The 26057-nt window shown below is 27.1% G+C and overlaps 1 protein-coding gene and 1 pseudogene across 1 annotated transcript; both read right to left on the bottom strand.

Annotated features, from left to right (window-relative positions):
* Positions 1-3097: 3097 nt before the first annotated feature.
* Positions 3098-4571, bottom strand: LOC132800156 (terpene synthase 10-like; annotated as a pseudogene).
* A 16745-nt stretch (positions 4572-21316) lies between these two features.
* Positions 21317-25758, bottom strand: LOC125418575 (terpene synthase 10-like). Its single transcript, XM_060813279.1, has 7 exons — positions 25449-25758; positions 24866-25130; positions 23948-24326; positions 22577-22795; positions 22319-22457; positions 21962-22210; positions 21317-21752 (listed from the first exon to the last, which is right to left on the bottom strand). The coding sequence occupies exons 1-7, from the start codon at positions 25746-25748 to the stop codon at positions 21456-21458; spliced, it is 1848 nt and encodes a 615-aa protein (XP_060669262.1). The 5' UTR covers positions 25749-25758; the 3' UTR covers positions 21317-21455.
* Positions 25759-26057: the final 299 nt, after the last annotated feature.

Raw genomic sequence — 26057 nt, 5'->3', positions numbered from 1 at the left:
TACTGGTATGTGTATGGTGCATCTAAAAACTCTAAATTTTTATAGTATTATTAATAAAATAATGAGTCTCGATAAAATAAGATAAAATCAAGTTTATGAATAAATTAATTAATTAATGCATAAATATATTTTTTGGAAATATTAAATTTTAAATAAATAAATATTTTTTAAAATCCATGAAATCAATTTTTACCAAAATAATAACAAAATTCATGCATAATTAAAATCACATAAATGCATTATTTATGCATCAAAATTTCAACATTTTAATCAACAATAATTTTAATAAAATTAAACTATAATTTCATAAATAAATAAATAATTAACACATAAACATATTTCTTTATTATAGTTATTTAATATAATTAATTCCTCAAACCTTTAAATCATTTCATACCAAAAATCATTAGAACCACATACCATTTCACATATAATTAAATATATAAAGATATATTTTATTAGATGCCATAACCTCACAATAAAATAAACAATAATTTAACAGCAGTTTAAATTTTATAGCTTCTTAACTTTTTTGAAAACACTAGCTCAAGACCACATTTATTCAATTCAACACAATTTGGTATCTTTAATAAATAATAATTATTTAAATATTAAACAGACACATTTTTCAAACTATCACATTAAAATAATAATATTTTATTCAAAAATGGCATCTTTTAAAAGACTCCACCATAATTGCAAATAAGGTACCTATAGAAAGCTAATGAGACAAGTAACACATTTCTAACCTCCATTGGCCACAATCTCACCGATGATGGCCGAAATTTGACCGGGAAGTTTTGGCTGAGCTCCTTCTCCTCATATCTCACAAATGGCTTAGAATTTGAGCAAATGGAGGTCATTTTTGGAACCCGGGGATCGAAAACTAGCGGGAAGAACCAACTACGAGACCGGTGGCGACCGAAAAATTGAGCAACCAGCGTCGCGTGCCACCGGCTTTGGGCGCCGATCCCGGCGCATCTACTGGCCAATCGGCTGGCGATTCGACGCCCGAGCTTGCCCAGCCATGGGCCACCATGCCATCCTATGCATGTGGTCATGCGATGGCCGGAAGGGATGCAAACAAAGAGAGGGACCGACGGGAGGGAGACAGAAAGGAAGAAGAGGAAGACAGAAGAAGAAGGAGAAGAGGGGCCGTGGGTGTGTGGGGAAAAGAAAGAAAGTAAAAGAAAAAGATAAGGAAAAAGAAAAATAAATAAATAAATAAAATAATATTAAAAAAATAAATTATAATATAATAGTGTAATATAATATAATAATATTTTAACAAGATTATATGTTGTGACACATATCAATTGGTGACACGTGGTGTAATTTAAAGGCTCCTTTTAGTACTCTACTGCTCAGTAAAATCAGTTCTAGGAAAAATGAATGTAACTTCAGAGATCCGTAACTTCTCAACTGTAGATCCAAATTAAGCATACTACCAGTTCATGAACTCGTATCAATTAGTACTTTGCAACCATATATGAGTCAAACCCAAAGTAAGTAAGAATAGAAAGTCAACTCTGGCACCCTCGAACAGTTTGGACCTCAACTCGTTTTGTTCATAACTTTCAAACCGTAGCTCCGTTTTTGACGTGCCACTAGTCTACGGATTCGAATCGATGCGTACTTCACAAAAGTACCTCGGTTAACCTAGAATTCTATCCGAATAAAAAATTCAAAGCTTGACCCCTCTCGGTCAACGGCGATCAAATCCGGTCAACTTCGGTTAGCGTAAAAAAATTTCGATGTACTTTAGGATGGGATGTTAAAGTATATACGTAAAAAATTTAAATCACATATATATTATACTATATACCCAAAACATTTTAAAATGATATAACCACTCAGTACTGCAGATGCTCACTCCTGCTCCCCTGCAGGATTGCCTCTTGGCTCAATTCGAGTGCCTGTAATATAATAAAATATTTCTCAGGCTCCAATAACTAAACCAAATACATTGGCGTGTACCAAATTTCTTAAAATAAATTATACCACTATAAAAATTACATAAATTGGACACCAAACAGTCCAATTATACCGCGTATCTTTAGGACCCTGTACCCAAAATTGGGACTTTTCACCCGAAGGCTAATCTTTCAAAATTGAACATTTTAATGGGTCCTAATAATATCTAATTTCACTAATCCAACTCCAATTTTAATCAATTTGACCAATTTTATCCAAACACAGTCCCAATTTATTCGGTATTTAACTAATTGACCCAAAAATGAAAAGATTATCAAACGATATCCAAAATTCACAAAATTTATATCTACAGAAAGCCCAAGAGATAAGAAACAAAATGGTGTGCTCACCTCGGTCCAAAATTTCCTCTGGTGGCCGAAAAACTTGGTTGAAGTCTCGGCCAAATTTCCTGTTGTCGTATCTCTCAAACGGTGAAGAATCTGGGGAAAAGAAGCATGGAAATGAGTTCAGAGGGTCCAACAATGGTAGGATAGGTGTATGGATTGGCCTAGAATGGCCAAAAAACAAGAAAAATTGATGACCCACCTCGTACGCCGTTGTGAGTTTAACCGGCCCGATTGGGGCTCGTCTAGCCGCCATTCACCGTGAAATTTATTGGCCGAGCTCGCCGCCATGTGCGATTCCTCCTAGGATGGCACTTGTAGATGGTGGATGGTCGAAATTGGCAAAAACAGCGATGATCTGATTCGATGATAAACAGGTTCAAAATAATCTGGTTCGAACCCACGGGTCTGGGAAGGAATTTCTCGGGATTTGGAGGATTAAATGGATATTTTGAAATTTGTTTCCTGTTTGAAATGCTTCCCGACGCTTATATAGAGTCTTGGGTCACTAACAGAAAAAAACTTGGGACTGGTTTGGACACTGATATAAAACTGATGCTTAAAACTTCTCAGAACCATACCTTTTTATCCGCAATTCAGAATTTGGCGTGCCACTAGTCTATGAACTCGTATCATCGAGTTCTACACCATGGTGCCTCAGTTAAACCAAAAATCTTAACCATAGAAAAAGTTAACTTTGGACCCATATATTGTTCACTTAGTCAAACCTGATCAAACCTAGTGAAACTTGTTCAACAGGTGTATTTTGGTACGGGTAGTTACAATGTTCCGAAATCATTAGCAAGTTGTAAAATCATTGACGGCCAATGAAGTATGTTGGGGTAGTCTTCCAAGCACTACAAAGCCTCTTGTGTCATGGGATTTGAAACAAAGAAATAGGTATGGACCAGTATGACAGGAGCTAATATTGAAATCCATGCATTCTCCATGTACTCTTCAAAGCTTGGAGTATATCCACTATAATACCACTTTGCCTCTTGTACATAACTATTACAAAGATCTGTCCACTGAAAAATGGCAATACAGATTCAATGTATAAAAATAAAAAATAATAATAATAAGATTTTTTTTTTTGGTAATTGAAGAAAATAAGACTTTAAAGCAATGATATAAAGGTTAAAAAAATGTTCAAGGTTAATTAGCCATGAAATTAGAAATTATAATCAAATTATTACCCTTTTTTTGAGGTATTTGATGATGTGAGGTCCTTATTCTTTGAGCACATCAAAGGCCATTTCATTTACTGAATTGTGAAGGGCAAGAAAACACATCTTCATATAATACGATAGCTGGTCTATTGCATCCATATCCCAACTATATATATAATAACACATTAACCCAAAAAAAAAAAAGATTAAGTCTAATTATAAGGGAAAACAAGGTAATCAACTGCTAAAAAAAATCCTTAATTAATTACCTATCAACAGCATTTGTGAAGAGCTGTAATAACACATTAACCCAAAAAAACAAAAAGATTAAGTCTAATTATAAGGGAAAACAAGGTAATCAACTGCTTAAAAAAATCCTTAATTAATTACCTCTCAACAGCATTTGTGAAGAGCTCCAGTTTTTCTAAAGTACCATAAACATCATTTACATCATCAATTACTGTTACAAGTGAATTAACCTTTTATATAATACATACACACATAAAATGAAGCCTATATCAGAATTGTCTATATATATGTAGAAGTCAAAGGTCAAACATCAAGAAAAATATATGTAAAAGATTTGAATTCCTCTCATATATTATTATTATTTTTAATTCTTAATGGGATTCCAATGTAAAGAAAAGGTGTATGAAAGTTCCAAATAGAAATCCCAAAAAAAAAAAAAAAAAGAAATTAAAAATGAAAATAATTGAGATATATTATGATATATGTTTGGGCCTGTTTGATTAGCAAGATTAGAAAAAGCTAGATAGGTTAGGATAGAATGGGTTAGGGCTGGATTGGCAAGGATAGGATAGGATTGAAATGTTTTAGTCCAATCCTATGTTTGTGGATTATGGGATTAATATGAAATAATTAAATTAGATTCTACCAAATATTTAAAATTTTAAATTTTAAATTTTAAAATATTAAATTTTAATTCAGGCAATTGGGCACCAAGCCATTTTTTTTGCATGCTTGTTTTTATAATTACCTAGGTACATGTTTCCAATATTCCTAATGATTTGATTGCACGATGTTGAATCACAATTTGGCAAAGCTCATGCGAAACAGGGTTCATATCTCACTTCCTTGCGTATACTGATATCAATGAACCACCTATGCCCTAATCTTTGATCCCTTCAATGGTGTGGAAGCTCCAATGCATGTCTCACACTAATATACAAGCTTCATCTTCATCTTTCTTTTTTTTTTTCTACTTTTTTTTTAGGTGTACTCTTTGAGATTTCTAGTTTCGAAATCTCTTGCTTTTTCTAAAATATTTGTACCTTCTATGAAATTTTGTTAGAACCCGTTCAAAATTTCTCACCAAAACCCTAGACAAGCCCTAATTTCAGGGAAACCTTACCGAACCCTCCAATGGAAAATCCACCAGCATCTCCCCTAAGGGTTTGACTTACCACAAAATTCCCTATACAGAAAACAGATTTCTAACAATATCTCCGTATTCCTCCCACCTTACTACAATTTAACACCATAAGTTTGCAGCACTTCAAATAAACAGGGAATAAGTGCAATATTAAATAATTAAATGCCCAAAGCAGTATAAAGATACAATTAAGTATGAGATTTAATACAACAAAAGATAAAAGAATAATACAAGATAAAGAGGAAAGAAGGGAAAGCTTCTTGGACTTTCAGTAACGAACAAGGCGTCGGGCTCGCCTTTGGACGATCAATGTCTACTAATTTGGGTCTAAGGAAATGAATTTAAAAACGTGAGATGCTAATCATCACCGTGAGTGACCTAATCTACTATACAATAATGATGATGATGATGATAATAATAATAATAATAAAATAAACTTGATTAATTAATAGTAAATAAGTGATTTAGTAATAATAGTTGAAAATAATAACTTTTCTCTCAAGACCCTCACAATTCACTCAGTTGGAAATGTTCCCCTTGATGAGAATCCGTCTGTACCTGCACAACCGACAACCAGCTGGGTTGCTGACCCGATACGAATGAAGACCGGACCGATCACTAGGGCTTAAGCTAAGAGGTTTAGGGAAACCTTTGCTGCCTTAATCCAGGGGGTAATTCATTCTTAAGAGCACTTTTTTCCATACCCGAAGATCCAAGACCTGTTTTGGGCATACAAGTGGTGGAAGCCGATACGGACCCGGATAGTGGTTTTGGTGCATCTTTGGAGTCCGGGCAGCAAGAAATTGTTCCAACTCTTTATGGATTCAATAAATATCACTAAGAGGTCATGGAAACAAGTCAAGGCAGAAGTAAAACCAACTTGTACAGACAACTTCAAACTTTGGCCAAAAATTGCTGTATTGCTTGCTGGCTTTACTGTATTTTGCTGAATTGGCTTTTTCTCTTTCTTTCAAGCAAGGGCAACATGTGAGACTCCATAATAAGCTTATTTGGCATCCTAAAAAGCATATTGAAGCTAATTTGGAGCTCAAATTGGTCAAAGATTGATCAAAGTCAACTTAGTCATAAAGCTTGAATTTTATACAAAAACTACTTTGTGAGATTGAATTCTCTTTGTTCACTTTGAACACCTAAAACACCATTAGAGAGTGAGTGTTTTAGTTTGACTTATCAATAGGACTTCCATCATCTATTGTGGCGTCTTCACTATACCAAGGTTTCTAATCACACGTTGGTTAGGGGTTGAGGTTAATCCATTAAAACTTGAACATAATTAGATTCGGGCTAATATAATACGGGTTTAGGAGCAGATTGTCCTAGGTTCGTATGACCCCTTTTAAAACATTTCACAAAACCCAATATCTAAAAACCCCGAGAATCAAGAATAATTAATTAAATAAATTGCAAATAAAATACAATAAATTAAAGATCTAGATTAAAATGAAAATAAAATAAAAATAAAAATAAAAATAATTTTTATAACAATCAGTAAATGATAAATAAATAAAATATGATAAGACAATCAGAAAAAAATCACAATAAAATTCATATTAAAATATTTTTGTAAGTATTTAAATAAATAGAATAAATCAATTAATTAATAAGAGAAGTATTTAAATGAATTTAGAACATCTATTTGAAATAACTGGTAAAGATATAAAGAAATCCATTTAAAAATCAATTCAAATAATAAAATCATAGAAAAATGCATATTAAAACATCATTTGAATTCAATGAACACCATTAAATACATTTTAATTTAAATACAAATTTTAAAATATTTTGTTTGAAAATTCATGTCAAAAATATCCTGACGCACCATACTATATACCAGTGATGCCCGACGTTACTCAACATCCCAAAGCACCGCCTGACGGGGAGGTTATAGAGAGAAACCTGCAGCGCCGATGTTATAAACCTCAATCCCGGCCATGGAAGGGGGCTGCTATGGCCAATCTCAAACTTGCCTACTCTCTGTCCGATGGCAACCACGGAAGAGTATAAACCTGCGCGCTCATCACACTCCGCCCGCGTGCTAATCACATCCACAACTACATAACACTGGTACTGTATGGGTGCATCTAAAACCAATAAAATCATATATATATATATATATATATACCATTTCCCATTTTCATAAAACAGGGGCTAACACCCATCAATACCAATTCATCAATTAATCCATCAACTCAAAATCCAACGGTATATATATATGTCCAAAATTTTCCAATACCATAAAATAATTTATGAAATTCATCTCAATGCATAACAAAATTAAAATAAGTAGTTTTCCTTCAATTCCAAAACATACACCTGATGAATTTCGTATATCCTTAAACTCATGCGCATAAATTTATTATGCATCAAAATTTTCAAAACTGGTTCCACAATAATTTGATAAAATTTAAATTTGAATTTCCTTAAAATCAAAATATAAGTGATATGCACAATTGTTTTATAAGCATAATAGTTTAAATCGATATTTCTCTTTCAAATCTTCAAAACCAATTTGAATTAAATATTTCCTTTAAACCTCATAAAATCCGAAACAATCAAATTTTCTATAAATACATTTTCAAACATATAATAAATCCATCAATGAAATTAACAATAATTAAAAATAAATATTCCTTCAATCCCTCAAAATTCAATATATGAGAAATTGCATTAAAATCGCATAAAATTCCACAATGTATAATTTCATATAAATATATGTTTTTATTAAACATAAATATTCTACAATTCAATTCAACAATGAATTAACAAAAATTAAAACTATAATTCCTTCAAAACCCCAAATTTTATGGGCAGCAATACATATATTAAAGTTCACCAAAAATGCACAATATAAATTCAATTGGGAATTCTCTTAATTATTAAACACAATTAATATAATTTCCAAAAATTAAATTATCACAAAATATATATAATTTAGTACCCAAAATAAATTTGAAGGTGAATCACTCACCTCGAGCATGCAATTCAATCAAGATCCTCCATGGGATCGATTAAACAATTCACATGTGCAACTAAAATATCAATATTACACAGGATCAAATAAATTAATATTTTAATCGGGTAAGTTATTCACGGTTACTCGGAAGATTTAATACAAATATTAACCAAAATTCACAAATGATATACCGAATCGAAGCTTACAATGCGAGGATCGTGAATTGAGTCTTACCACTGGAAGATCGGACCATTAGTGGCCGAAATCTTGTCGGAAATGTTTCGGGTTTAATATCCTTAGATCTCATAAATCACTAAGAATTGGGGGAAAAGGACCTCAGATTTGGATTCATGGATGTCAAATTAGGGGAAGAGGGTAGGAGGTGTCATTGGAAACTCGCCGAAGATGGGCTTTCCGACGAGCCGCCATGGCCACCAGAATCCACCACCGCCGCCGGCGTGTCCGGCGGCCATTGTCCATGAAATTTGGTGCAGGGGTAGATCTGGCTATGGGTAAGCCATTGGGACCGGCGGTGAGGCAAACAGAGGTTTGGTTTGGGAGATATCGAATGGAGAAGGAAATCGACCACTCGCCTGAAAATGCCCTAATCCGAGCCCGTCGTCGGCGATCTGGCTGTGATTTTTAGCTGGCCGGCCGATTTCAGGTGGGCTTCAAGGTGGGGTGGCGTGAAAATGGGTCAATGGAAGGTGGCTGGTCCTTCCCCCCTTTTTCTCTCTTTCTCTCTCTCCTCCCTCCCCCTTCTGCCACCTCAGCTCCCCCATCACCAATGAAAGACCCTGTGGGTGCCACTGTGCACTCACAAATTGGTCCAAATGGTGACATGTGGCATACAATGTTCACACATTAAAAAATAATATTAAAATAATACGATATTCAGAAAATTTTACAGGTCCATAACTTTTCAACGAAATGTCCAAATCAAGCATGCTGCTAATCTATGAACTCATATTGATGAGTACTTTACAACCATATAGGAGTCAAATCCAAATTTTGCAACAATAAAAAGTCATCTTGGCACCCTCGGACAGTTCGGACCTTAACTTGTTTTGTTCATAACTTTCAAACCGTAGTTCTGTTTTCGACGTACTACTAGTCTACGAACTCGAGTCGATGTGTACTTCACAACAGTGCCTCGGTCATTCTAGAATTCTTGCCAAGTCAAAAAGTCAAAATTTAACCCTTCTCGTTCAACGACAATCAAACCCGATCAACTTGAGAAATTTCCGACGTACTTCGGGATGGAGTGTTATAAATTTCGTATACTATAAGCATTTTTACGGTATCCTTAGACATGTTTTTAAAAATTTTCTATCTCATCTTTGAAAACATCATAAACCCCTACAATTGAAAATAAGCCATATAAATTGTGAGCATGAAAGCATGATCCTTAAATAAATATTTTTTAAGCATTACTTTCGCAATGTACTATTGTTAAATATCCATTGTCGTCCCTCCACTAGGCCAACCTTAAATATTGTCTAATTAATTAATTAATTACTATCGTGAAAGCTAATATCTAATAGTACCATGAATTGGAGTCACCCTGCGGTACAAAATACCCATGTTGTCTAAGAAATCTAAATTCATACAAATCTCTGATCTTCTATGTATAAGAAATATTGTTGCCATGTAAAACCTTCAATATGCTTTTTATTTCCACCTCAAAGTGGTAAGAGAATCCAAGCCTTTGCAGCACATCAGTCAACTCAATTTGACTAGTTTATCTGTCTCCTTCTGGTCAAGCATTACTCTTACTCATTCTTCAGCTTATTGACTCGTCTTGCATATCTCTCTCCATATACAAATCATTTCCATATATCAAATTCAGCGTTAATAAAATGCTATTAATTAAAAACTTTGTTTTTCACAAACTATTGTTACCATATAATCGCGTCGCAGTGACTAAGATAAACTCGAAATGCCAAATGGTAGATCGATAGTTCGCAGATCGCCAAGCAATATTTTCTTTGGATTTTTTGACAGCGGATATGCATTTGACTAGAAAGAGAGAACTTCAACCTTTTAATGTTGGAGGTGAGATGGGAGCTAAAAATGGTTGTTGCAATATATTAGTCCAAGTGAAAGTGGGGAGTGAAGCAAACAACTTATGAATAGCCATTAAGAAAAGAAAATCTACCACAGAGGCAGAGTCAAAGAATGTCTGTAACGGCAAACTGTATGTTACACATAAAATTATAAGTTTGGTCGGGTTAGTCTAATGTAAGCCCCATTTACTCATATACTTAGAAGTTGTGGAACAAATATATATTTATGCTTTTGAAAACAAAAAATTACTCAACATTATAAATAAATGAATTGTTAATTGAATTTTTACAATAATTTTATATGACATTTGGGTACTTAATTTTTTTAAGATAACATACAGATCTTTTGTTTGGATGGATTATTAAAATATAAAAAATAGTGTTATAAAACGTGTTTATTTTAGCTAAATGAAAGATATATATCCAGTAAATCAAATATTAAAACAAAAAAAAATAGAGTCAAAAAGAATAATACTATAATTAATAAGACCCTAGAAAACTTAAAAAATTAAAAATTAAAAATTAAAATGAATTAATACAAAAATTATAGTAAAAACAGAGCAAAATAATTATTAAGTCAGTTTTAACAACAAGAATAGTTGTAACTTAATTCTTAATACGAAATTATATTAGTCTCTATTAATTAAATAAATTTATTTTTTTAATAAAATTTAGTTTATGATTTCAAAATTCTTGTAAAAGATAGTAATATATATAGAAAAGGTAAACATTTGATTAAGGGAGCCAATTATCTATTTAAATAGTTTTTTTTTTTTTGAAAATTACAATATATATATATATAATTAAAAAAAGGTGGCCATGGCTTCCCAACCTTATAACGTAGCCTCGTCATTTATCTAAAATAATTTTTCTTGAGTTCAACCATAGAACTTTTACATGTGATGTGAAGCCAAAATTACATTATTTCGATTTTGGATGTTTTCTATTTTAAAAGAATCTTTTCACAATTTCACATATTTTCAGTTCCTGCTATGTAACCCTCCATCAGAATTAAAATTTTATACAACCACTCAAAGATGTTTCCATGGCACTTTCTCAGAAAAAAAAAAAAAAAAAAAAGATTCCAAATGTTGTTATTTTGTTTGGCTTTGTACAAATATGTTTTGGACCCTAAATTGAATATATGGTTTTCCCAGTTGAATTATCGGTTCTAGCAGCTTCTGAAGTGATGAAGATTGAGTATGTATAAAAAATTTAGGGGGACCATGGCTCCCCTACCCTAAAACGCGGCCCCGCCACTGATCTACAATAATTTTTCATGAGTTCACCCATGGAACTTTTATATGTAAATGTGAAGCCAAAAATACATTATCTCAATCTTGGATGTTTTCTAAAAGAATCTTTTCACATTTTCAGATATTTTCATTACCTACTATGTAACCACTTCCATCAAATAAAATTTTAAAAAACCACTCGAAGATGTTTCCATGGCACTTTCTCGAGGAAAAAAAAAAAAAAAATTCCAAATGCTGTTATTTTGTTTGGCTTTGGACAAATATGTTTTGGACCCCAAATTGAATATATAGTTTTCCTGGATTGAATTATTGGTTCTAGCAACTTCTGAAGTGGTGAAGATTGAGTATATATTTCTTTCTTTTTTTGATGAGTAGTACATATTTTGTTGTTGGGAACTCTTGGAGTGTGTCTGGTAAGATAGGTTTAGATTGGATTGGACATGTCAAGATCAGATCGAACTAGATTGGACAAAAAAAATATAGTCATGTTCTATGTTTGGTACAATTTCGATCTAAATGCTGGATTAATTACTGGAATAGAATATATTGTAATCATTCAAAATAAATGCTTCTAAAATAAAATAAAAATTATACATTTATATTTACATAAAAAAGAAATTATATCTACACCCACAATAATAATAAATATATTAAATTAAATTATAATATGGTAAGCCACAAATAACAATAACATAAAAATAAAAAAAACATTAATATTATATTTAAAAATGTAAATATTATATATATTTATATTTATAAGCAAATTTTATTTTTATTTACACCCATAAATTATGTTAATATATTGCTTAAAAATTAAAATTAAATTATAACATGATAAGCTATAAATAATAATAAAAAATTAAAATGAAAATAATTAACATTATATCGATCTTCCTTTCATACGTTTATATATATAAATATAATTCGTATGTAGGTTTAATTTTAACTAGTCTTGTATGTATAGTATATGTTGGATTTTGTTTAAATAATTTACTTATACAACCAACAATTACATACACCTACCGATAATACTACAAATAAACAATCTAATATGAAACCATTAATTCATTCGTTATTTAAGTGAGCACATGTGTGTGTGGTGACAATTCATACGGGTTCATTTATTGATTTGGACTCAATAGGATTCCTTATCAATTGTTCAATATATTCAACGTATGCAATCTCTGCTTCTTCAATTGTATGATATACTTCATATAAATTATTATTAAATCTATTCATTTGCTAGTAACATTCAAGCCATGAATTATATAATCCTGATTGTCTATCTTTAAACATAATATAAGGTTCTTTTTTGGCCATTCAACATTTCTACATGTAATGATAAATGATAATATACTACTTATATATAACATTATCCGTAAATTTTAAAATAAAATATTTATAAATGCCATTCTATCAAGCATAAACATAAGTATATAATCCATAATATTGACTCATTTAGTTATGTAAAAAATTTAATAGCAAATTTAATCTTCTCCAGATCAATTTCAATGTTTTGAAAACCTTCATATTTGATGGGTCCGATTTCATTACTTTTGAGATTTTAAGGTTATCAGTAACAAATATTAAATTCAAGTTGAATACAGATATTAAATATAAACCTATAAACCGTATTAATTTTTTTTTTTTTATCTTAATCATTAGACTTATTATTTTATTTTATTTTTTTTAGTTTTTACAAATTGAAAAACTTGAAATCATAAAAATTGGACAAGAAGGCTAGAAAAATTATAATGTGCTTTTTAATTTTAACATGAAAAGCACAAAAAAGTTATACACACCCGCATAAAATGCTAACACATGATATGATATTGCCATTGTAAAAAGAATAAGAAAGAAGTGATAAATAGAAAAAGTAGCAACCGTGAAACTTGTAATAAAAAAATTGAAACACAGTATACGTACGATTATTTTTAAAAGCTTGTGCTATATAAAACAAAAAACGTATGCATTATGTATCAGCATACCCTTATTCCAAATTCCCTCAAAAAACACATTTTTAATTTTTAATTAATTAATTAATTAATTAATTATTATTTTACCTTTTATATTTATATCCAAATATATATAAAATCAATTTTTGATATAACTATCAAACAATTGATAAAATGATACATGGTAATAATTTTAAAATAAACAAAATATTTAATTTTATTTTATTTACCAAATAAGTCAAATAAGTTAAATACGTTAAATATATTTCCATATATATAGTTTCCTTAATTAAATATATTTTAAATAGTTTTACATATATAAATATGGTTACATAAAAATTAATAAAGATATATTTTTATTTTGACATAAAAATATAATATAAGAAATAATAATCGTTAAACATAGAAAAATAAGATTTATTTTAAAAACAAATTATTTGATATGATTTTATTACCAATTAATATATATTTTTATTGTTATATTAGATAGGTAGTTGAGAAAAACCAGATTTTAATCAAGTATATTCGAGCCAATGGGGAAGATCTTAGAGATCATTATCCAAAAATGCAGGTTTTACCCTTTTTATTTATATATATTTTTATTCTTATTATTATATTGTATTATCTATATCTATATAATATATAAAAGAAGAATCATACGCGCCACATGTCAGCATACGTTTTTTCGAAATTCCCTCCAAAAGCACCTTCTTTATTTTTATTTTATTCATTATTTTACCTTTTTATGTATATACCCAAATATATATAAAATCAATTTTTGATATAATAATCAAACAATTGATAAAATGATATATGGTAATAATTTTGAAATAAATTTAAAATAAACAAAATATTTTATTTTACTTTATTTACTAAATAAGTCAAATACGTAAAATGTATTTACATATATATAGTTTCCTTAATTAAAAATATTTTAAATATTTTTACATATACAAATATGGTTACATGAAAATTAATAAAGATATCTTTTTATTTGGATATAAAAATATAATATCATAAATAATAATTGTTAAACATAGCAAAATAAGATTTATTTTCAAAAACAATTATTTGATCTTATTTCATTACCAATTAATATATATTTTTATTATTATATTAGATAGACTGCTGAGAAAGATCATATTTTGATCAAGTATATTCGGGCCAATAGTGAAAATCTTGGAGATCATTACCCAAGAATACAAGTATTACCCTTTTTAAATTATATATATTTTTATTCTTATTATTATAATATTATATTAGATTAGATTATCTATATCTATCTATATAATATACCTTTCTTTAAAATTCCCTCCAAAAGTAGCTTTTTTATTTTTATTTCATTTATTATTTATTTGTTTATTTATTATCTTACCTTTTATGGCTATAAACAAATATGTACAAAATTAATTTTTGATATAACTATTAATAACTATGAAATAATTGAAAAAATGACATATGTTAATAATTTTGAAATAAATTTAAAATAAACAAAATATTTAATTTTATTTAATTTATCAAATAAGCCAAATACGTAAAATCTATGTGCATAAATACAGTTTCCTTAATTAAAAATATTTTAAATATTTTTACATATACAAATATGGTTATATGGAAATTAATAAAGATATATTTTTATTTGGATATAAAAATATAATATCATAAATAATAATTGTTAAAAATACAAAATAAGATTTATTTTCAAAACAAATTATTTGATTTTATTTTATTACCAATTAATATATATTTTTATTATTATATTAGATACACAACTGAGAAATATCAGATTTTAATCAAGTATATTTGGATCAATAGAGAATATCTTGGAGATCATTATCCAATAATGCAAGTATTACCCTTTTTAAATTATATATATTTTTATTCTTATTATTATAATATTATATTATATTAGATTATCTATATCTATCTATATAATATATCTTTCTTTCAAATTCCCTTCAAAAGTAGTTTTTTTATTTATTTTATTTATTATTTATTATTTATTTGTTTATTTATTATTTTACTTTTTATGGCTATAACCAAATATATACAAAATTAATTTTTGATATAACTATTAATAACTATCAAACAATTGAAAAAATGACATATGATAATAATTTTGAAATAAATTTAAAATAAACAAAATATTTGATTTTATTTAATTTACTAAATAAGTCAAATACGTAAAATGTATTTCCATATATACAGTTTCCTTAATTAAAAATATTTTAAATATTTTTACGTATAAAAATATGGTTACATGGAAATTAATAAAGATATTTTTTTATTCGGATATAAAAATATAATATCATAAATAATAATTGTTAAACATACAAAATAAGATTTATTTTCAAAATAAATTATTTGATTTTATTTCATTACCAATTAATATATATTTTTATTATTATATTAGATACACAGCTGAGAAAGATAAGATTTTGATCAAGTATATTCGGGCCAATGGAGAAGATCTTGGAGATCATTACCTGAGAATATGCAAGTATTACCCTTTTTAAATTATATATATTTTTATTCTTATTATTATAATATTATATAATGTTAAATTATATTATATTATCTATATCTATGTGTATAAATATACCTTTCTTTAAAATTCCCTCCAAGAGTAGCTTTATTATTTTTATTTTATTTAGTATTTATTTGTTTATTTATTATCTTACCTTTTACGGTTATAACCAAATATATACAAAATCAATTTTTAATATAACTATTAATAACTATCAAACAATTGAAAAAATGACATATGGTAATAATTTTGAAATAAATTTAAAATAAAAAAAAATTTTGATTTTATTTTATTTACCAAATAAGTCAAATACGTAAACTGTATTTGCATATATATAGTTTCCTTAATTAAAAATATTTTATATATTTTTACATATACAAATATGGTTACATGGAAATTAATAAAAATATCTTTTTATTTCTATGTAAAAACATAACATCATAAATAATAATTGTTAAATATAGAAAAATAATATTTATTTTCAAAACAAATTATTTGTTCTTATTTTATTACCATTTAATAAATATTTTTATTGTTATATTAGATGGACGATTTAGGAAGATCAGATTTTGACCAAGTATATTCAGACCAATGGGGAAGATATTGGAGATCATTATCCAAGAATGTAGCTATTATTCTTTTTAAATTATATATATATATATTATAATAATAATATAATATAATATAATATTATGTTATATTATATAATTTTAAAAGGTACATTATTATAATAATGGAATTGCAACATTTATTGCATTCAATAACTACATAGGTAATAATTTTGAAATAAAATTAAAATAAACAAAATATTTGATTTTATTTTATTTACTAAATAAGTCAAATATATTTGGCTATAAATAAGTTAAATAAATTTCAATTATAAGATTGATCTTCTTATTTGATCTTCTTAAATATATATATATATATATATATATATATATAATCATAAATAAATTAGTAATGATATTAATATTTTTATTTGGTAAAAAACATGTATATAATAAATGATTTTCTTATTATTACTAAATATATTTTGTCTAAAATTTCCATATGCTAATACATGTTCATGTATGTATATTAACAAATGGAATTACATTACAAAATAATAAAATTAAAATAGAATAATTAATAATGATATTGGCTTCTTTACTAAGAAATTTAAGGTAAATAATGCATTTTTTAAAATATTTTCCAAAAAATGTTTAAAATACACACACACACATATATATATATATACATATTTATGTTAATAAGGGAAACAAATGCTTAAAATGACTTATATATATATATATATATATATTTTTTAAATGCAATAACAAATGATGAGATTTATTTTTTTATCAAAAAATTTATGATAAATAATGTATTTTTTTAATATTTTTCAAAAAATGTTTAAGATGCACTTATATATATATATATATATATATGTACACACGTTAATAAAGGAAACAAATGCTTAAAAGGATTTCGATATATATAATCTTAAAATTATGATAACATATATATATATACATATATATGGTAAATAATATTGTACTTATATATATCCATACCATCTTCTCAGCAAAAAATAAAAATACAAAATACAAAATCAATGATAAAGAGTATTATATATATATATATATATATTTATTACATATATGTATATATATTTTTATTAGTTTATTATGTTTATTTTATTGTAAAATAAAAAAATTTTATATGCAGTAATTAATAATAAAATTAATTTCCATATTTTATTATATAATAAAAAATATTCTTTTTATTTTACAATAAAAAGAATAGAAATGATAAATATATATATATATATACGCCTCTTTTTAAATCTAAATTATTGTTAATTAAGTTATTATAATAATAATAATAATACTAATAACAATAACAATAATGATAAATATAATTAAATTATATTATAAGGATTAACATAAAAAAATTAATTATTTACAAAAAATCAAAAAAATACATTTGAATTTGAATTTGAATTCCATAGATGAAAAATATTATATAAATAAATTTGAATTTGAATTAACTTATATAAATATATTTAAATTTAAATTTGAATTTGAATTTTATAGATGGAAAAAATTAAATAGGTAAACATTTTATAATTTGAATACCATAAATAATTTATCTTTTAAGGTAAAAATGTTTTTATAGGATAAATAATAATAATAAATAAGTAAATAAATAAATAAATTACATTATGATTATTTAATATATGGAAATTAATTATTGGTAAGAAATCAAAAAAATAAATTTGAATTTGAATTTGAGTTTGAATTCTATAGATGAAAAATATTTGGATTTAAATTAAATTATATAAATCCATTTGATTTTGAGTTTAAATTTCATAGATGGAAAAAAATTGGATAGAAAAATTCCATAGATGAAAAAAATTAGAAAGGTAAACATTTTTGAATTTGAAATATATAATTAAATAATATTATAGATAGATGTCAAATTTATAGTTATTAACAAACTTTTATAATATAGATTGAAGAAAAAAAAAATCAAAATATACTTATTAACAATAAAAATTTTAAATAGGTTTTCAAATATAATAAATTATTATAAATTTTTTAAAATCTATCTGTTATACATGTCGTGCATCGCATAAAGATAGATGCTCGTAATATATAAAAGAAGAAGAGTCAGTGCCACGTGTCATCATAATGCTCTTTCAAATTTTCTCCAAAATCACCGATACAATAAAATATCATCTTTTTTATTATTTATTATCCTATCAAATATTAATCAACACCAAATTGAACAGCTATTTAAAGCATGAGATTTTTTTTTATCTTTTATGATTGTATCGAAAGATATATAAAATCTATTATTATAACCATTATATAATATATATATATATATTACATAAAATATTTCTATATATATAATAGATTTGGATGTGAATTGAAAGAATTAATTGAAAAAGTATGATAGTTTTACCTTCTATTCGTTGTACCCAAAAATATATATTTTATTATTATAATATTATATATGCCATGAAGCATATTTGCATATATATCGTTCCCTTAATCAAACATATTTTAAATATTTTTATATATACAAATGTAATCATATAGAAATTAATAAACATATTTCCTTATTTGGACACAAAAAAATTTCATACATAACATAATTTTATTTTATAAATGAGAAAATTTGAGATATTCTTTTCAAAATAGAATTGTTAAACATGGCAAAGTGAGATTTATATTCAGAATGAATTATTTGATTTTATTTTATTTATCAAATAAGTCAAATAAATTTGGTTATAAATTACTAAGCATCACATTCCAGTTATTTAAAATTTCAATGTTCAATATTTTAATGGTTTTTATTTTTTCATATTTCTGTTTTAGTTACTAAAGTTGTTAAAGTTTTTTTTGTTTTTATTGACTTTTGAAAACCAAGAGCTATTTGAGAAAATTAAGAGTTGATTGAGAAAAAATGATTTTGGGGGCTTCAATTCAAACCAGCTAGTTGATGGAAAAAATTTGATTAGTTTTATGATTTTTGTCTTTGGTTTTTTTTTTTTTCTTTTTCTCAGGGCATTATTGAAAAGAACATTAGTGTGCATCTCCTCCTCATGTCTCGGTTGAAGCCTAAAGGGTAGGAGAGTGATTACATGTTTAAAATGAGAGTAATTTGGAGAAATAATCTAAGTATTTTATTATTGTTTTTTAAAAATAATTTTTAAATTTTTAATTGGAGATTTATTTCCAAAAAAAAAAAAGCATAATTGGAGACTTGGAGTTGTTAGAACAAATTAAATATCTAATTAGGGAAAAGAAGAAAACATTGAAATAATTTTTTTTTTTTAAATTTAGAATATGATTTTCATAATCTTATAAAGTAATAATGGTATATATCTTTTTGTTTATTTTTTTTTTCCCTCTTTTAGTTCCTTTTCGTTTTATTTTGGTAGAAAGAGATAGAGACATACTACATGCTCACATACCTAATGACATAAATCAAACCAATTGTAGTTGTCATTGAAAAATATAAAAATAAAAAATAAAAAAAAGGAAGCATTTTTAGTTGTTAGTAAGTTTGCTTGAAATCAATTTTAAATATTTTTTTCTTAAATTTAAACTAGATTTACAAATTGAAATCTATATAATATATAAAAGTAGAATAGTTAGTGCTTTATGTTATCATAATGTTTATAGAGATGATCGCATCATCAAGTAGTCAAGGCAATGGGCACAGCATTGGGCAGTAGTAGGCACTAGGCAGTATAGTAGTAAGTAGTAACCTTCATGAACCATGCTCGGCACACTTTATATACAGCCTAAATCTTTAATAACTTCGGTATCTTTTTCTAATTCTTAAATTACTCTCTCATTTCTATTTTAGACCTTTCATATTGCCATAAAAACCTGTGTTTTTAGTTCTTTCAAGTTTATCAATTATATAGTGGCAATGGATGGTTTTCTCAAATGGATCTCCTTAATTCTAGAATTAAAACATGTCTAAAAAGATAGTTATAATAAAAAATATTTTAAAAAATAATAATCTATATAATTTGTATTGTTTTGTTATATTTATTTTATTGGTAGATAATAAGATTTTATGTACGGTAATTAATAATAAAATAGATTTTCTTATTTGTATAATTTATATATTAATATCTTTATTTCTTTGTCATATTTATTTAATTGTAAAATAATAAATTACTACCTTATAAGGTAAAATATATGTAACCATTAATAAATTACCTTAAAAAGTAAAAAGTAAATAATAATAATGAAAATAAAAATAAAGGTAATTAAATTATATTATAAGGATTTAATATAGAGAAATTAATTATTTGCAAGGAATTAAAAAAAAAAAGGATGGTCAGAATAAAAATTTTAAAAATAAATTTATAATCTCTTTATTAATATCTTTGTTAATTTATTATACTTATTCTATTGTAAAATAAAAAGATATTATATATGGTAATTAATAATTAGATTCCATACATTAATACATATACATATATAGATTTGCAATAAATAAAATTTCAATATCATAATATATAAATTTCAATAATGAAATTGATCTTATTATTTGATCTTAATAAAATATATCTAAGCATAAATAAATTACCTTATAAGGTTATATAATAAATAATAATGATAGTAATAATAACAATAATAAATATAATTAACTATATTATGAGGATTTAATATAGATAAATTAATTAATTGGAATATCATAATATAATTAATTATTTAAAATTAATTATGATGATTCAATATTATAATATATAGATTTCAATAATAAAATTAATCTCATTATTTAATCTTCTTAAAAGAGGAGTGGAGATCATACATGGTCAATTTATAAATTAATTCAAATAATGAAGAAAAAAGCTTTAATTTGGAATGGTGGTTTGATTTTAGAGATTGAGAAAAACTTACGTTCATTATATAGAACAATATTTATATCCTTATCAAGCTTGAAGGTCTTCACCTATAAACAGATAATAAAGCAAATGATCTTTAATTCCCAATCAATCAGATATATAACTATTAAATAATATTTTCTATTTAATTTTAATTTTTATCAATCAGATATATAACTATTAAATAATATTTTCTATTTAATTTTAATTTTTATTATAATAAAAATTATATAGTTAAGTAATTTGATTCGACTTAAATATAATTGATTTTCAAAATTATCTATTATAGTTATACATATCATGTATCACACGGATCAATACTAGTATTAATAATCATAATCCTCCGAGCTTTGGTTTTAAAGAGAATAATAAGGCACTTCATGTCTGCTCTTTTATGTTTTGCTAGATGGGAATGGGCTTCACAAGCAATAACAAAACACGGTCTTTTGTTTCTCCATCTGGCACACCATGTCCATCTCCATGTTGGTACATGCATTGGGCCATTCTACCAAGATTCATTGCCACTCTGAAAAAAGTGCCCGATAAGGGACAATTTTCATTTCCAAACTCTTCGTTCATCTTCTTCCATGTTTCATCCATAAAAAATTTGATGTACTTCCGAGCATCATCTTCGGAGGTGCCGGTTTCGTGCATATAACACTGGATTGATTTTGGAACATCACCTCTTTCTAATTCATCCTAAATATTACCAAAAAAATAAACATATTGAAAAAAGTTAATAATATTAGCATGCTATAGGCATATATATATATATATATTCAATCTAGTAAAATAAAACATTAGAAAATAATTACTATGTTTCGTATATAATTTGGATCCTAATTATAATTTGTTAATTTAGTTGTTATGAAGGTAGCTAAATCAGTTGATGATATAGTTTTGTTTACCGATGATGTTCCCAAATCATCAGCAAGTCGTAAAATCATTGACGGCCAACGAAGTATGTAGGGGTGGTCTTCCAAGAACTGCAAAGCCTCCTGTGCAATGGGATTTGAAACAAACAAATGGGCATTGGCCAGCAAAACAGGACCTCCTATTGAAATCCATGCATTCTCCATGTACTCTTCAAAGGTTGGAGTATACCCAATATGATACCACTTTGCCTCTTGTAAATAACACTTACAGAGATCTGCCCACTGAAAAGTAGCAATACAGAAACAATTTATAATTAGGAAAAAAAAAAAAAAAAGTGATACATATAAAGGTTAAGAAAATGTTTAAGGTTAAATTAACGAAATTATTACCCTTTTTTTGAGGTATTTAATGATGTGAAGTCCTTGTTCTTTGAGCGCATCAAAGGCCATTTCATTTACTGAATTGTGAAGGGCAAGAAAACATATCTTCATATAATCTGGCAACTGGTCCATTGCATCCATATTCCAACTATATATATAACAACACATTAACCCCCAAAAAAAAAAAAGAAAAAAAGAAAAGCTTAGTTCCAATTATAAAGTAAAACAAAGTAATCAACTGCTAATTAAATATCCTTAATTAATTACCTCTCAACAGCATCAGTAAAGAGCTCCAGTTCTTCTAAAGTACCATAAACATCATATACATCATCAATTACTGTGATTAGTGAAGCAGACTTGGTGGTCATTCTTCTAAAATATCCAAATTGAGGCTCATATGCCATTCCCACTGTCCATAGGAAACACTCCATCAACCTGTCCCTCGCAAAACTCAACTTTTTTCCAAGTCGACTTCTACTCCACCACCTTCAGCATGCACATACATACATACATATATATATATATATATATCAAACAGGAAGTCCGAAATTCAGAATTGCCTATCTATGTATAATTTCAAGTGAAGTCACAAAATCAAGTCTATGAAAATATATATGTAAATCTTTGAATTTCTTGATAAAAAACTAGCATGCTATTAATTAAACGAAATCAATAAAACTTTTGCTTGATATTTATTCATCAAAATATATTCCATGATCAACATATGAGTTCATAAGCATATCATATTTTTGGAAACTTGAAACTAAATACAATTACTTATCTAAAGTAGTAGATAAAGAAGGCATTGCAACTTGAATTCAATTGAATTCTATGTATTGAATTATATGCTCTCTTGAACCAGTTTTCTCAAAGGCAAACTTGTAAGCATGTACAACGCTAGCCTCCAAACAATTGGACCTTTGTATCGTTTTCTGGTTTGCATACACAATCAACACATGTCTATATACATGTCACCATTTTCACTTATTCTTGACACATATGCACCCACATGTCACAAATACATAAATATTATAATAAAATAATATATTTATAAAAATAATAATTGTAATAAAAAATGTAGTTCTTATTCATTTAGGTCCACAAATAGGTTTTAAGTAAAGAGAAAAAAATAATATTTTAGTTTAATGGACTGATTAAAGCATTATAAGAGAACGAGTTCAAAAAAATTCATTGTAAATATCAACTAAATAGAATGTCCAATTCTTTTATTAAAACACAAAGATCAACTAAGTGAATTATATAATTATTGACAGCCTACAAACATAAAAATATCCTAACATTTCTCTCTTATAAATTATCTTTTAATTTCTTAATGGATTCTAATCTTCAAACATAGAGTTAATGTCTCCAAGATTTCATATAATTTGCATCCATATAAATCTTTCAAATAGAAATTAAAATAATTGAGATACATATATACATGTACATATATATCCAGAGGGCTTCTATGGTACGAACGGTCGGTATGCAGACACATTCAAAACCAATGTTTTTATCCAAAAAGCGTCGGTTTTAGATGCGATCCGCATACGGACCATCCGCACCGTAGAATTCTTTTATATACACGTACATACATATATATATATATATATATTTCATGCTTGGTTTTTTAATTACCCGGACACATGTTTCAAATCTTGCTGGTGAGTCGATTGGACCACGTTGAAATCTAATTTGGCAAGCTCAAGCAAAATAGGGTTCATATCTTTTCTCCTTTCATATACATCAATGAACCTCCTGCTCTCTAGTCGTGGAACCCTCCAATGGATTGGAAGCTCCAAGGCATGCCTCACTAATATACAAACTTCATTTTCGTCTTTGTTTTCTTCTATGTATTTTTTGAGATTTTTGATTGTGAAATCCCTTGCTTCCTCTAAAATGTTTTCACCCTTTGTTAAATAATATGAAGCTTCATATAATGAAAGCATTCCCAAGGTATCCTCGGACATGTTCTTCTTGAAATTCCCTGTCTCGTCCTTGAAAACATTAAAAGCCTCTGCAATTGAAAATAGGTGCATAAATTGAGAGTATAATTTTTTAAACATTACTCTCACCATTTACTATTGTGAAATGTCATTTTTTAGCACCTTCCATTACTGTTTGCATTTTAGAGTAATATTCGACTACCAGATATATAATTGAGCATCGACTGGTTGGGGTAAAAACCAAAACAGAGTCGACGGGTCGGAAAAATTTTTAAAATATAAGTTCTTATCGAATTCGTGCTTAATACTAAAGTTGTACGGTCATTATGATCTAAATTGTCAATTTTATGTAACTGGTTTATTTAGACATATTGTCAAGTTGTGTCATATTCTATTTAGTGTTTGGTATGTATACTATTGTTTAATGCTAAAACTGTAGATGGGAAAGTGAACTTTTCACTTCCAATCGTAACTAAATAGTAAATAAGGAAAACACCTGGTCATATACCTCTTGCATTAAAAATATATATATATATTCAACCTAAAAAATATTTTTTATCAACTAATTAATTACTATGATGAAAGCTAATAGTTCCATGAACTAACTTACCTTGAGGTACAAAATACCCATGTTGCCTTAGAAGTCTAAATTCAAGTGCCGTGGCGTACAAATCTCTGCTCTTCCATGTGTGAGAAATATTATTACCACGTAAGCCCTTCAATATGCTCTTTATTTCCTCCTCAAAGTGGTAAGATAATCCAAGCCTTTGCAGCATATCAATCAGTTCAAGTTGACTTAGTTTATCTGTCTCCTGATCAAGCATTACTCTTACCTTGTCTTTCAGCGTATCGACTTGTCTTGCATATCTCTCTCCCTACACAAAATCATTTTCATATCACATTCAGCACTAAAAGTAAAAATTTGAGGTGCTTTTTCTTAATATTGTTATTTAAATATTTTATCTAATTATTTGTACTTTGTTAATATAAAGTATGTATTAGTAGTACTTATAATTTGTTAAACATTTTAAAGATATTGGCATGAAAGTATCCTGTACTATGTTATCTTTTGCATATTGCATCCCAAACAATTAAGTAAATTACACATATTTAGATAAAAAAAAATTTAAAAACCAACCACATTATCAAACAGCATCTAATTAGCAACTACTTTGTTTTTCACATAATACTACCAGATAATTACTTTGCAGTGACTGGATGTACTCGAAGTGCCAAATGGTGGACTGGTAGTTAGCATATCGCCGAGCAACATTTTCTTCGGATTTTTTGACAATGGATATGCATTTGACTCGACACTGAGAATTTCGACCTTTTAACGTTGAAACTGAGATGGGAGCTGAAAATGGTTGCAATCTATAATCTGAAGTCAAAGTGGGAAGCGAAGCAGACAAGTTATGGATAGCCATTGGGATTCTTGACACAGGCGAGGTGCTTGTGAAAGAATGAAGAGGAAAAGAAAATCTACAATTCATTAAGAGTTTACCCTTGTAAGCTTTTATAAATGTGTAGCCCAAAGTCATTACTGCAAGGGCACGTTTTCCAAAGAATCTTTTACACTATTTTAGATAATTTCAATTTTATTATAACCACTTCCATCAAAGTTAGAATTTTTTGTAGCCACCCAAAGATGTTTCCTAGGATAATTCTCCACTAACCCAAAAAAAAAAAAAAAAAAAAGTTATGTTCACAAATGGTATTATTTCGTTTGGCTTTGTGTATATATATGTATGTGTATATAGAGAGAAGGGGGCTCTTTGATCCTTGCACCTATAGTTTAAAAA

The sequence above is a fragment of the Ziziphus jujuba genome, chromosome 12 (assembly GCF_031755915.1).
Source record: "Ziziphus jujuba cultivar Dongzao chromosome 12, ASM3175591v1".
Taxonomy (NCBI): domain Eukaryota; kingdom Viridiplantae; phylum Streptophyta; class Magnoliopsida; order Rosales; family Rhamnaceae; genus Ziziphus; species Ziziphus jujuba.
The sequence above is the reverse complement of the archived record's forward strand: the minus strand, read 5'-3'. Positions and strand labels throughout refer to the sequence as shown.